The 15,601-nt window shown below is 36.4% G+C and overlaps 1 protein-coding gene across 1 annotated transcript; it reads left to right on the top strand.

Annotated features, from left to right (window-relative positions):
- Positions 1 to 10,630: 10,630 nt before the first annotated feature.
- Positions 10,631 to 15,385, top strand: LOC145560169 (putative disease resistance protein RGA1). Its single transcript, XM_081621432.1, has 2 exons — positions 10,631 to 11,005; positions 12,189 to 15,385. Exon 2 carries the CDS (start codon positions 12,192 to 12,194, stop codon positions 15,120 to 15,122), a length of 2,931 nt encoding a protein of 976 aa, XP_081477558.1. The 5' UTR covers positions 10,631 to 11,005; positions 12,189 to 12,191; the 3' UTR covers positions 15,123 to 15,385.
- The last annotated feature ends 216 nt before the right edge of the window (positions 15,386 to 15,601 follow it).

Raw genomic sequence — 15,601 nt, 5'->3', positions numbered from 1 at the left:
TACTAGCAGTTGGACTTCACACAGCCAACATGATGAAAAGACAATATCCAAAAGTATTACATAAACATAGTTAAGTCTAATATAGTGCCATAAAAGTGACATGAAACTATTCATTAACTTGATGTAAAGTGGAGGTTTGGCTTGATTGACTGCACTGAAACCAAGACATAGCTGATCTTGTCCTTCTTTAATTGCCAAGGGTGTGCAAACACATAAACAACAGAGAGCTGCATTAGGTTTTAGTCTCATTGACAATGAACCATGTTATTTTGACAATGCACAACAACTCACAGTAGTGTGGGTTGATCCATCAGGTGCAATGTACACACCTACACCTTGTGGAACCTGCAACAAACACATACAGTTCAGGCACATAAGCACACAACAAACACATACAGTTTAGGTGTAATTGAGGTGTTTATAAGAAGAAAAAAAGGACCTGGTAGCTTCCCCTGCCCCTTGCCCTTCCTAATCCCCTTCTGCCACCTCCAGCACCCCTACTCCCACTTGCACCACCTCTGCTAGAACCTACAGCACCTGAAACACCAATCTCAGCAGAGCCTCTCCCAGAAGCAGCCCCTCTCCCAGAAGCCACAGAACCTCTCCCAGCACCATCTCCTCTGCCCCTTCCCCCCTAGAGCCTCTTCCCATTGCTATCATTCTTCCTCCTCTACCAAGTATGGTAGGTTGAGCAGTTTGGTTGTAGTGAGTTGTATTTGGTTGTTGGGGTGCTGATGGAACAGCCTGACTACCTTGTGTAGATGGCACATCCTGAGTAGCTGTTTGGGGTTGAGTTGCTGGTGTAGAAGGCACAGCTTGAGCATCTTTGCGTGGCCTTCCTCTAGCCCTTTTAGGAGCAGGTTCAACTGGCTGCACATTGTCCTTGTTGGGGCATTTTCTTTTATTATGACCCTTGAGCTGGCACAATGAGCAAGTCATTTCAATCCCAGCTCTTGTCATAGTACCAGATTTCTTAGGGTTTTCATGGGGGTCCTTGATTCGATTTTTCCTTGGCCTCCCTGGACCAATTTTGATTGGTGGTGTAACACCCCCAAATCTCCCTCTACGTAAATACTATATTTATACGTATACAAATACCGTAGAGATAGACTTGGGCGTATTACCGCCATGTGAAAACGTAAGGCTTAATTAATTACTCAAACTGCAACGGAAAAATAACTAACTTTTATTAATAATATGAATAATTATAATAACTGCTTCAAAATAAGCTAATAAAAAACTTGTCCATACATAAATAAAATTAATTCCTATCTATGTGATCCCAATCCCGACTCTAGTATGCGTACGAACAACTTCACACCTGAAATCAAGACTGCTTACCAAAATGGTAAACAGGGCGAACCAAAACAAAAAGAAAAACAGATTAGCAAAAACGCTAAGTACGTATAAATGCAAGGCATGTAAATACTTTTATTAGGCAAACATGCTTTCGAAATAACCATCTAAATTTAAACCTGTCACGAGTCACTTTCCAAAATAAAACTTTCCAAAAATAATTAAACCTTCCAAGGGTAGTAATATCCATCAATAAAAACTTTCCAAACCAATAGATTTCCAATTTATAAACTTCTCAATTTTTAATACATTTCTAAACCAATTTTCCTCACCTAAGTGTGCACACCCCCCAAGCAAGTTATACTATACTCGAGGAAAGACCAGATCATACAAAGCTCATGGTCTTACTTAACCAGTCCCGGGTAGAGGGACAATTAAAATATCAAATACTCAGGCTCACAATGAGCTACAAATTAATTAAACCAAGTGATTTATAAATCAAACAACTTTTATTAAATCGATCAACATTTAGAGATCAAACCTTCAAATCATAAAATTATATACTTTAACTTGTCATGAAAATTGTTAACTTAAATATTCATACGCAACATTTATTCAAACAATCATTAAAACAAACATTATACAAAACACGCATTCAAAATTGTATCAAGGACCTAGCCACCTATACGTACCTTGATCACGAGAACAAAAAGGTACGACTACTAAACTTGACCACGATCGGGAGACTCCTCCTACACAAATAAAATAACCTTAATTAATATAAGGTTAACAAAATAACACAAAATCAAAAACACCATTCTATTGTGCATGAACTACCTAAATATTAACCTTTATCAAAATAGTGCTATTAGTATAGTTGGGTGGTCGTTGGTGGCGGATGAGGTGGTTGTTCGGTGGCAACAACTTGGTTATGGGTTGCAGAGTTTATTTAAGCTAGATAGAGTAAGAAGAAGGGGTGATGAGATAGAGAGTAGAGAAGAGGATTTCTGATTTTTGGTGTGAGGAATTTGTGAAGTGTTGAGGGTCTATTTATAGTGTTTAAGGGTGGAAAAGATAGAGTTCAAGAAGGTATAGGATTAGTATGAAAACTAGATAAGTTTGGTTAGTTAAATGAACTTGAATGTCATTTAGCCTAGGTTAATTTATGTAGAAAAGAAACTAATGAAAGATATTAGGAAAATAAATAAATAAATAAGATAGGTGTTAATAAGATAGGAAGTAGAATAGATTAAGATACTTAACAAATGTTGTTGAATGGAATTACTCCAATTCTCACGGCCAACCCTTTCTTTTTTTTTTTTTTTTTTTACATATATATATATAACGAAAATCATTCTTAAATAAATAAAATAATTAGATTTGATAATTAAATCAAGTTAAAATATATAGATAATATCAAAACTAAGATTTGTTGTAATTTATGAGATAATAATTAAGCTAAAGTTGTTAAGTATTATTAAGATAAAATCCGGAAAATAAAATTAAAAACGGCGTACAACGTTAATTAATAAAAATACGGACCGACCAAGATCATAATTTAGAAATTTTAATTATTTCAATTAATTAAAGAAATTACTAATTAACAAAATATTTTCAAAAATTAGGGGTATTACAGGTGGTGGTGCAATACATTGGGACACTTTTGGCCAGTGTCTTTCACCTTGAATTGGTGGAATTGAGCCTGGCAAACACAAGTAACATGTTACAAGTCTGTACACAGGTTGTTATAACTACAGAAATGGTGAAATAGATATGTTGTTATACCTGCATAAACTGACATATAAGTATCCTTGAAATATGTTGAATCTACCAACAACTCAGGCTCTTTTCCCACAAAATAAATACAGGCAACTGCATGACAGCATGGGATGCCAGTCATGTCCCATTTTCTACAAGTGCAGCTCTTCTCATCCAACTTCACCACTAGCTGATCCAACTTGTAACTAACATTAAAATGGCTTTCAGAAGAGGGATACACTTCACACTCAGCAGCTTTTGTCTTTTCCAATTCCAACTTGGATTGAATTCTTGGACAGAGCACACCAGTAACTTTCAGCATTGCTTGCCTTTTGACTACCAACCTTTGCATCAAAGAAGTTCTAATATCTTCCAACATGTATAGCAAGTGTTTGGTCCTTGCTTGAATGATGAAGTCATTGAATGTTTCAGCAATGTTGGAAGTTATTGCATCTGTCTAGATTGCAGGACTCAGGAAAGCTCTGCAAAATAACTCTGGCCTATGCAACTTGAAGTCATTGGCAGCATCCACATTGATTGATGCAAGCTTAGCCATGTTCTCCTCATAATCAGCCTCATTGTAGCTCTTTGCAATACTCCAGAACAGCAATTTCATCTCATCTCCTTTGTACTTTTTGTGCCAGTGAGCAAAAACATGTCTAGCACAATGTCTATGTTCTGCCCTAGGTAGGACAGCTGACACACTACTGACAATACTCTGAAAATAAGCAAAAAAGATAACAGAAAAAACATGAACAAGTAAATCATCAAATTAAACCATATAAACACTAGAAAAGTGTATTTGTTTGCAGTTAAGGCACATACCACATGCTCATCAGAGATGATTGAGATCCCTTCCCCTTCTCCAAGGCTTAGGCACTTTGCTAGCTTGTTAAAGAACCATTCCCAAGATGAGTTATTCTCTCCTTCAATAACTGCCCAGCATACAGGGAACATTTGATCATTGTTGTCCCTTCCCACAGCAGCCAACAACTGTCCCCCTAGAAAAGTCTTCAGGAAGCATGCATCCACTGCCAACACCTTTCTGCAACCTTCCATCCAGCCATTCTTTAACCCCTCAAAACAAATGAATAACCTTTGGAATACAGGTTGGCCAGGTTGTTTTGTTGAGTCAGTAACAAGTTCAATTTATGTCCCAGGGCTGCAATTCTCTAACACCTTCAAATACCCTCCAAGCTTGTTATAGTGGTCATGCATTGACCCATGTAAAAGCCTATGAGCATTGTAATTTACTTTATAGGCAAAGTCTCTTGTCACCAACATCTTATAAGCCTTCCTTATACACTCCTGAATCTCCTTTGCTGGCAGTGTGGCCTGGATTTGAACACATCCAAGAATTGTTTTGCCACCCAACTTGATTTCAATTGCCTGTTTCTTTTCATGTTTCTCTGACAGGTGTGTTCACCCTTCACTGTCTTCACAACAATTGTAGCCCTCCTTGTGTCCCAAGAAGCATATACATAGAAAGGAAACTTCTCTATGCACCTAACACCCAACCTTTGGGACCTTTTTTGGTTGCTCACAACAAAAGAAACATCTCTACCTTGCAGAATACCATACTTAGCAACTGCATCTTTGAAGTCCTCTCTGTTGGCAAACTTCTGCCCAACCTTCCATACAAAAGAACTGAAGTCTGTGTGCTTAGATACTAACAGCCCTACCCTTTTTTTCCTCCCAGGAATCAACTCTTCTTCATCACCACTATTAGGGGGGTATGAATTTCATCTTCACTGTCTTCATAATCACTCTGAGCTTCAGGTCCTGCACTTTCCCCTGCCTCTGTCCTGTTCCCTTGATTCTCTTGTATGCTCAAACCCCTAGCAGCCTCTACTTGTATTTTCCTTGCAATGTCAACTAGCTGGGCAGTTGTATCCCTAACCCTTTTCCTAGCTATGTTGTACTCCTCATCTCCACTGTCAGATTGATGCTGCAAGTCCTCACCCAATATATCTTCATGTTCCCTCTCATACTCTTCCTCTAACTCCTCTAAAGCTTCAACCTCTAATTCTAAATCAGCACCACCAGCCTGCTCCTCATCTGATTCCCCATCCCCCTCACTTTCATCTGTATATACTTCCCCAAAGAAAGGTGTAGAACTCACTTCCTTGCCCTTGTTAACTAGTGGGTTGTAAGGAGGGTCTTCATGCTCACTCTCAGTGCTATAATCTGGAATCAGGTCATTAATGGGAATGGGGCTATCTAGCCTTGAATCTTCCCACTCATAAGAGTTTAAATGGTCAGCTTGTGTGTCTGAGGCTGCAATAATGGAACAGAGAGTGGGAAGCTGTGTTTCATTTTGTGAGCTAGGGTTAATAACATATTTAACTCTACAAGAACTTTGGTTGGATAAGGTAGTGGTGGGTGGAGTAGAAACAGAAACAGTGGGAACATCTTTTTTTAAAGTATCAGTGAGGGCATCTTTTTTTTGTTCTTCTTTTTTGGACTTTGGTGAGCTGTCATGGGTTTTTTGGGAAGGTTCATCAATTTTCAAAGGCTGACTTTTCTTTCTTGGACTAGATCTAACCTGTGGTCCCCTTTGAATTGGATGTTTTTTAGGTCTCACTGTTTTGGGTTGGGTTTTTTTAGCAGAAGCTTGTAAATTTGAGGGGAAGGCTATTGGGTCATTGTCATCATGCATGGCATATACCTCTACCCCCCTGTACTTCTCTGCCACTTGTATCATATTCCTCATACTTGCATCATCTGTCACCCTCCTCAAACCATCCACCAAAGTAAACCCAGGAACCAAGTATAAAAACCCCTTGATTCTTCCCTCATATCTAGCACACTTCATAACCAACTCAACCAAGTAAAAAGAACACAGTTCATCAGGGTCTACATTAAAGGTTTTGGTGGTCCCATTTCTATAACACAACCTACCATTGTTGAGTGTCTCAAACACCCCTCCATGCCACATTTTCAAGGAAATTTTACCTACACCTAAATTCACAACAACTACATCACATTCAACATACAAACAACCAGAAATACTCAACCAAAACAGAATCAAACATCAAATAACATAATCCAACAAATAAAGCGCAAATTTTTACTAGCTACACACGACAATTCACAACCACACTGAACAAATACAAAGTAAAGACACAAATCAAATTCATCTACTTCCAATTGATTAGATTTAGGGTTCGCAATTCGAATGCAATTACAGAAGGATTAATGGCGAAATTTAGGGTTACGAACTTACCTAAAATGGCGCAATTTAGGCTTTAGTTGTTGAATTTTCCCCAAAAATGGAAGCTTTTGGACTTTACTGCAACGTACGAAGGTGGTTGAAGCTTCAATTATGGCTATCGAACTACTTTGTAAGCTACATTCAATTGCTCTGCTGAAAGAGTTATGAGGGAGGGAGAAATTTCATAAATTACAGAGGGTGGGTGGAGGGAGAGATGACCTGTCAAGTTTAAGAGAGGGAAAATTAAATCCCCCAATCCACGTCACAAGTCTTTACCTTCTTAACCGGTTCTATGTAAACTGGGACCAATAAAAAAGATCGGGGGTAAAGGTGGGATTATTAAAAAATAATCAATAGGTGGGATTATTTTCAGCGGACGGGCAAAAGGTCGGATTATTGTGGGCAATTTTTCCTTTTATTTAAAGTAAGTGGTTTAAAAAGGGAGAATTATTGGGGTGTTACATTTAACATGAAAGGATGTAACGCTGCGAAGTACGGCTAGAGTGATGGACCCGTTTCTTTAAATTAATTTCAACTAACTTGCATTTGTTTACTTTCTGTCTTTAACCCTATAGTACTACCTCAATTATTTCTCCTAGTTAGAGGCTTAGAGGGAAAAGCTGGAGAAAGTGTGATGAAAATTCGTAGCACTACAATCTATGTTCCATACTATAAACGTGTTATCGCAAGTGATTAATTAGCTCGTCAGTAGGATGGTCGTTAAACTGATTTTGTTGGACCATACTGAGCAATGCGAGTTTAATTTCAAAGTTCTCTGCAGTGATTGCTGGCATTTTAAGACCCGTTGGAATGCCATCTTGGGATGGTACCCCGTAAGAATTAAGAGACCTATTATCAATCATCTCTTTGCGTGTGTCAGACTGTGTTGTAGAGCTCTTCTGTGAGTGGGTCTTTTTCTGCTTTCCTTTCCCTTGTTTTTTGAGTTGCCTAAGGGTCTTGTCCAAGTCCGGATCCGTAGGGATCAAATCACCTGTTCGTTTTGACCTGGGCATAAACAAAAAGAAAAGAAAGCAATGAGAATGTCCCAATTGAAACTAGAAGTTCCAATGGGACAATGGAAACAGTTCAAACAATCAAACTAAAACTAATAGAATCTAGCCGTCTCCCCGGCAACGGCGCCAAAATCTTGATGAATAAAAATTTATACAGTAAGTGCACGGTGTCTGCTGTTAGCAGAGACTTAGCAAATGCGGGTCGAATCCCACATGGAGACAGGTTCTATTAGTTTTTGCCCAATTATTATAAACTATTTCAATAAACAGAGAGTGATTTGATGATTAATTAACTAGAGAATGACAATGATGAAAATAAGGTTGTTCACAGATAAATTAAAGTCTAGGGCATACGTTCGGTCCACCATGCTTATACCAAACCAAGAAATGCAAACAATCCATTAATAAACAAACTATGTCGAATAATTAAAGCACTTGTTAATCCTACGGTCGGGAATGAACACTTACGAATTAACATATGTAGTTCGGTCGCTAACATAATCAAATTCACCCATTGTAATTAAGCCTCTAAAAATATGATCTTTCAATTCTAACTTTTATTAGCTAAATAATTAACTCATGATATCAATTACATGAATCAAACAATAAAGCACAAATCAATTGGAATTATTCAAACCCTAATTCATAAATTTATAAATAGTTAAGCACAAATAATCATGGTATAAACATGGCTTCCCTCACTTAACCCTAGAAAACAACTACTCACTTATAATTGAAATAAACAAAACAAAAGAAATAAATAAACTTGAATTCATAATTAATGAAATAAATAAAGAACAAAATATTGAATGAAAATACCTCAATGATTAAACTAATGGAGAATGAAAAGCTAGGGTTCAACAATGGAGAGAAAAAAAAAAAAAAAAGCGTTTAATCTAGAAAATAAAGCATGAAGAGGTATTTATATTAAATCCTACTCCTAAATAAAATAGATAAAATAAAATAAGGAAATAAAAGTAACAAAGGTCGTCTTTTAATTGATCGCGAGAATTACGATCGACGGAAAACAAGTTTCCCGCACGCCAGACCCATTGCCCGATGGATGGCCGATGGTCGAGTGATCAAGGACTGCGACGACGACCATCAGCCGATGGATTTCCATCGGGCTAGGAAGATTCGAAAGGTCGTTTGTGCGGCTAAACCATCACCCGATGGCTGGGCGCTTGTTGGCAGATTTGCAGGACCGATTTCAGAAGGCTGTAACTCACAATCTAGGAATCGTATGAAGTCATGCAACCTATCATTGGAAAGATCTTCAAGTCTAGTTTCCAACCCAACTTGAATCACCTCAATCCGATCTGTAGAACTCGAGATATGTCTGAAACAATGCACAAAGGTCCTTTTTGATACTTTGCAAGCCTTCGTTTTCCTTTAATCCTAACTCAAATTCAATTCCGAAAAGTGCAGATTGATTCTTGTGGATGCTATTTTCAATTCCCATGCATATAATCCTTAGAGACAACATCCACGAGCATAAATCCCTCGGTCAATGAACTCGATCCATCTATTTCCATTCAAATATCATTCGAATCATCTCCAAACACTTCGAAAGCGTCCAAATGACTACGAAATCACCTGAAACATTAAGAAATACACAAACGAAGCGTAATAGAGCGATATATGATGACTTATGCAAATATGACCCTAGAATCGACCAAAAAGACTAAGAAAAAGGTATAAAAACTAACATAAACGTCCCTAAGAACCTTATATAAATATTATTCATCAGTTATGTCCTACAACTGGAGTACCTTCCAAATAACTTTTGAATACTACTCGATATAATATTTTCAAAATAAATGACTCGGTTTAGCTAATAATCACGCATACTTTATTTTTTTTATATTGTAATATTTTTGTGTTCACTTTTGTTGATATGCAATTTTAATTTTTTTTTTTATAATTATTTATTAATTAAATTATAACAATTAGATTTTAATGAAAAAACATTGAAACGAACATAATAAGATATCATACAAATATATTTTGCCCCTAAGTTTAGATCACAAAATATAATTAAAATTGAGTAAAATAGAGGGAGTATTTACCAATGTATTGTCAAATTTGATCAATACTACTACCTTTTTTTTTTTTTTTGAATGAAAGCAATAATATCATTACATAATAGTCATACGGCATCTACAATAATAAAGATCTGTAAACCACAGATTTAGAAAAAATATCATAACTTTTACAATCAAATTCATAACTAGTTTGCAAATTTGGCATAGTTCATACTCCACCGCTTCAAGCTTGACGCGAGCAATGATTTTCAATGTCTTTACATCTTTCCAAATTGAGACCTTCGCAATCCGCACTGATGTTTTGATTGACCAGTTGATGACAAATCTCAGACCCATAGGAATCCAAATCACTTTCCCAATTATTATAAGAACCCTAAAAATAAAATTCCTATCCATGGATGAGAATCAAAATCCCAAAAATTGGAAAAACCCAGAAAATTGGGAGAGACTCTCACAGATGGAGAGAAAAAAAAACAAAACGTAAAACAAAACAAAAAACTAAATTAAATTAAAGAAAAAAAGGGTCGGAAATAGTCTAATTTCCGAAGAAATTAGACTATTTCCAGCTTAAACAGCCAAGAAAACTAACACCCTAGAGGAGAGAGAAGAGAGAAAAAGAAAAAAAAAGGGGGGGGCAACTAGTGTTGCTTTTTAGTATTGATCAATACTCCCCCCGTCCCCGAATGATAGTCACTTTTGGGTGAAAATCACGAGAATTAAGGAGAAATAAATAAAGTACATGGGAACTAAAATTCAATCTTTTGCAAAACAAAAAGAAGAGAGAGAAACTGATTGTCATTAAAAAGGGAGACAACTCATTCAATTAAGGCACAAGTACAAAGACAAATATGAGGGTATTTTGGGAAGCACATATAATACATCCAAAAAAATGAGGGTATATAGGTAATTTTGTGTTATTGTATGGGACCTAAAATTGTGAAATGTGACTAACATTTTGGGTGTCCAAAAATGGAAATAGTGACTATCATCATTTGGGGGCGGAGGGAGTACTATTTTGTTATTCATAAATGTAAATTTTATATATTTGATATTTGAAAATTATATAAAAAAACATTCTAATAAGTTATAAGTACTATATACTCTAAATATGTACTTCATAAATATTAATCTTAAGTATATCATACCAACATTGGTGATGAAAATAATTTATGTGAAATTGTAAATAGTTAAATTGAGGCATTTGAAAAAATAAAAGGAAAGGAATAAAAATTTCCAATTTTATCTCCTTCAAAATCAAGGGGGAAGCATGCCTCACTTTAGAAGTAAGAAGACAAGTCAAGAACAGGAAAAAAACAGAGGGCACATGGAGTAAGGAACAGAGATGGACCCTTCACTTTAAATTTCAATTCTAGTAATTATTGGACGACCACTGGTTTCTCTCGGATTACAGCAATAGGGTCGAATCCGGACTGGATTGTCAAGCCTAGTTTCCAATATAATGGAGAGATACACGCTTTTTGTTCATTTCTTTAAAAAGATATTCATCTAGTACACATTCTTTGCTTATGGGCTACATTTAAGCTTATGAATTATGATCAGCTAATCCAAGACAAGTTGCAGCCACCCTTGGGCCAAATTCTCCATATTTGTCAGTAATTCTAATATTTCAACTTTCTCCAATTCAATTTCTTACAAATTCAAGCCAATTAGCCAATCAGGTAACTTTAATTATACAGAAATCAATTTGGCAAATCTGTAATATTCAGAAAAAAAATCATAAAGTTGTTATGTGATATTTTGAAATATGGGGCCTTTTGTTTTTATTTTGAGGAATTTGTTGTATTTTATTTTGCTCATTGTGCATTTGTGCTCAATTGAAAACATAATTTTTTGTTCACTTAAAATTTGTTATAGTGATTCTTGGCATATTAAAAAAAAAAAAAAAAAAAAAAAAAAAAAAAAAAAAAAGGTGGAAATAACAATAATTTTGCTATTGGCACCAATTCCGGGGAAATCACCATTTCAGTATTTGCAAACAAAATTTAATCAAATATAGCACCTGAATGACGTTTACTGGAATTGAATATCAATAATATTCAGTAATCCTTCTTCTAATCCAATAATACAAATAATATTAATTTCCTTTTACCAACTTGAATGACGTCAACTTGTTTTTTTTTTTTCTGCTAATTTGCTTGAGCAAAATTCTGGTGATCTTGTAACCAACATCCTCTCTCCTTGATGAATGCAAGATAATAAAGTAGCCAAATAAAGCAAATGTTATTTCGATCTTTGACGTTTACTTTGACATATAATTTCTGATCTTTTGTACACTATTGTCTATACTACAGACTACAGAGTACCTTTCAAATAGCTTTTATTATTATTCATAAACATGTACTGTGAAATTTGATCAATACATACTACTTTATTATTCATAAATGAAAATTATATATTAAGCAACTCTAATAAGTACTGTATTCTCTAAATATGTACTTCATAAATTACCAACATTGGTGATGAAAATAATTAATGTGAAATTGTAAAGAGTTAAAATTGAGGCACTTGAAAAAATAAAAGGAAAGGAATAACAATATTCAACTTTATCTCCTTCAATAAAAAGGAGGAAAAGAACAGAGGGCACATGGAGTAAGGAACAGAGATGGACCCTTACTTCACTTTCAATTTCATTTTCATTAATGGATTACCACTACATTTTTATCTTTACATTTACCCTACTGACTATTATTAGATCAATTATTGTACTTGTTGGTAGATCAATTCATAAATACTACGTCCTTTAAGAAATAATGGAGTTGGGGCTCTTGTTTTACACCATTATTTCATAACTATTCTCATCTTTACTTTGTCTCAAAAACAAAACACAAAAAAAAATTCAAGAAAATGGCGACGGGTATGGTGTTGAGTGTTGCACAAACTCTGTTTGCAGCACTACAATGCAAGGAATTGAGAGAGTTATGCTCAAATTTCAAGTATGAATCAAAACTTGAGGCTCTTCAAGGCACCGTCAAAACCATCCAGAATGTCCTCCTTGATGTGGAGTCAGGACAGCAGGAGCTCAACAATCAGGGATTGAACTGGGTTAACGAGCTCAAGGATGCTGTCTATGATGCTGATGATTTGTTCGATGAATTTGTCACACTTGCTCAACAACAGAAGAGGATGCCTGGTGGTGAGATTTCCAAAAAGGTACAAGCTTTTTTCTCTAGAAAAAACCATTTTCTTTTTGCTTTTAGTACCTCTAGAAAGATTAAGAAGATTAGAGAGAAGTTGGAGAATGTTTCTAAAGATCGTACTCAGTTTGGGTTTAGTGATGTGTATAGGCCTGTTAAGAGAAAGGAGGAAACTTGGTCTTATGTATGTGAAGATGGTATTATTGGGAGAGATGCTGATAAGGAGGTTATTCTGGATATGCTTTTGAGAGAGTCGGATTCATCGGCTGATAATGTTTCTTTTGTGAGTATTGTCGGGATGGGAGGATTAGGAAAAACAGCTCTTGCTCAACTTGTGTACAATGATGATAGGATCAAAAGTGCATTTGAATTGAAGTTGTGGGTTTGTGTCTCTGATGAGTTTATCATAGAACAAATCCTTGGTAAGATGTTCAAGTCGGCCACTCAACAAGATCATGGTGATATTGGAGTTGATGGATTGCAAAATAAGGTGAGACAACTTATAGAAGGGAAAAAATATTTCCTTATTCTAGATGATTTGTGGAACGAAAGGCGTGATGAGTGGCTTAAGTTGAGGGAGTTCTTGCAAGTAGGTGCAAAAGGAAGCCGAGTTGTGGTGACTACACGCTCAAAAAGGGTGGCAGGAGCTATAGGTGACGATCCAATGCACACATTAGAGGGTTTGTCAGATGATGATTCTTGGCATTTGTTTAGGAGAGTAGCATTTAACCAAGGCAGTGGAGAGGTTGATGATGACCTTGTGGACATTGGTAAGGACATTGTGAAAAAATGTGCAAATGTTCCCTTGGCTATAAGGGTCGTAGGGAGCATGTTGTATGGTCATGATAAAAGCGTGTGGAGATTATTTCAGAGGATTAAGTTGTCTGAAATAATGGGCCGAAGTAGTGAAGAGAGCATAATGCCAATATTGAAGTTTAGTTATCATCACCTTAAACCGCAGTTAAAGAGTTGTTTTAGTTACTGTGCACTCTTCCCTAAGGATTACAAGATTGAGAAAGAGTTATTGATCCGTCTATGGTCTGCACAAGGATATCTTGACAATGATATGCAAAGCAGAGAAGATGTTGGTGAGGAGTATTTTTCTATTTTATTGCAGAGATGCTTTCTCCAAGACTTTAAATACAGTGATATTTTCAAAACGTATTCTTGTAAAATGCATGATTTGATTCATGATCTTGCACAAGAAGTCGCAGGAAAGGAGTCATACTTGATGGAGGACACCAGCAAAACACCTTCTGATGGAAAAACTCGCCATCTCGCTATCCCTGTAAGGCGCTTTCTCTTGCTTAGTCCAAGTGATGCTCTTGGAAAATTACAGGGAATTCGTACATTTCTTCATCCTTCAAATAGTAGGACGAATTGTGAGTCACAAGTGACCACAATAATAGCAAAATGCAGGCGTTTGAGGGTATTGGACTTGCACAGGCTTAGCATAAAAGCATTACCAAGAACAATAAAGAACCTTTTACATTTAAGGTATCTTGATCTCTCTTACAATGGGCACTTGAAGACACTTCCTGAGTCAATCACTAGACTCTATAATTTGCAAGTATTGGACTTACGCTGGTGTGTTAACCTAGAAGAGTTGCCCAAGGACATGAGGGAACTAGTCAATCTTAGGCATTTGGACCTAACAAAATGCTATGGGTTGAGTCATATGCCTGCTGGAATGGATAGTATGACTGGTCTGTGTACCCTTCCAAGGTTTGTATTGGGTTCAGAAAGTTCAAAGAAAGCCCAGATTGGTCAACTTAGAGATTTGATGCCTCTAATCAACATTAGAGGTACACTTGAAATTGTATTTAAAAAAGGATACGTGTACAATTTGACCGAACAGGGAGCATATCTATTAAACAAGAAGCATATCAAGAGTTTAACAATAATAGATGAAGTTTGGAATAAAAAAGAAGCAGTATTGAGTGTAGATGAAAGATTGTTAGAAAGACTGGAACCTCATCGTGATCTAAGAGAGATTGATATATGGGGATATAAAGGGGTTACATTGCCAAGATGGGCAGCCACACTGGAAATCTCTCTCCCACAGCTTGTCAGAATCCACTTGACGAATTTTCCTAGTTTGCGACGTCTGCCAGCAATGAGTCAACTCCAGCATCTCAAAGATCTTTCACTCGGAGACATGCCCAATGTAGAGTTGATGGAGAAGAATGATAGTAAGGTTGCACATTCGTTTCCGTCACTTGAGAAATTGTACCTTACTAAATGTCCAAGCTTGAAGTCTTTTCCTAGATGTCCACATGTGAAAACATTTACGCTGCTCGGCCTGAATGAAGCACTGACATTTTGTCAAGAAAGAGATGATGAAGCAAACGCAACAACCCCTGCTGCCTCCTCAATCTCGGCCTCGTCTTCAAGCAGCAACGACAATAGTTCAGCTGGTGGTGATGTTTTCTATTTGAGGAAATTAGATATAGACAGTTTTCAATTAATGAAGTCCCTTTTCGGGGAGTCTATACGAAGCATTGATGAGCTCAGATTGCATGATGATATGGAGGTGGAGAGTTTGTCGAGCGTTGTACAAGAGTTTCAACAAAAGTACACACTTTCCATTGCTGTTCATACTTCACTTGTTAATAATGGTGTTTTATACTCGTTGATGTAATGTAAGTAGGCCTTTGCATATGATGTGTGGGGTGCATGGAGATACCCTTCCTAGAAGGTGAGCTTCATGGCCCTCTGATGCTCTTTGTGGCCTAGACTAGTGTTCAATGTAAATGTCTAAAACAGTTGGAAATCACGGCCAAATCAGGTGATGGCAAATTGTAATGTAAATAATAAATTGGGGTATCAATTATGTATAGTTGACTTATTTTCATTGTTTCCGTGCTTGACTATGCAATCAACTGAAAGTTTTATCTACAAAAATCTCCACTATAGCCTGCAGATAATATTGCCTACCCCTCTGATAAGACGGTCCGTACCTTTGTAATGTATGATGATTGATGAAGTAACCATTTTAGGGAAAAATAACTCTGCATTAAATCTTCATTCCTTGATGATAATGCAAGATAAAGAAGCCAAATCAAATGCTATTTCCTTGACGTTTACAAAAGGGAATTTCTCTCCCAAAAAATCTAACTT

Source organism: Chenopodium album, chromosome 9, assembly GCF_948465745.1.
Source record: "Chenopodium album chromosome 9, dcCheAlbu1.1, whole genome shotgun sequence".
Lineage (NCBI taxonomy): Eukaryota > Viridiplantae > Streptophyta > Magnoliopsida > Caryophyllales > Amaranthaceae > Chenopodium > Chenopodium album.
This window is presented reverse-complemented; position numbering and strand designations above follow the sequence as displayed.

Coding starts and splice junctions, on each gene's coding strand:
- LOC145560169 (XM_081621432.1), top strand. CDS start 12,192: ATGGCGACGGGTATGGTGTTGAGTGTTGCACAAACTCTGTTTGCAGCA.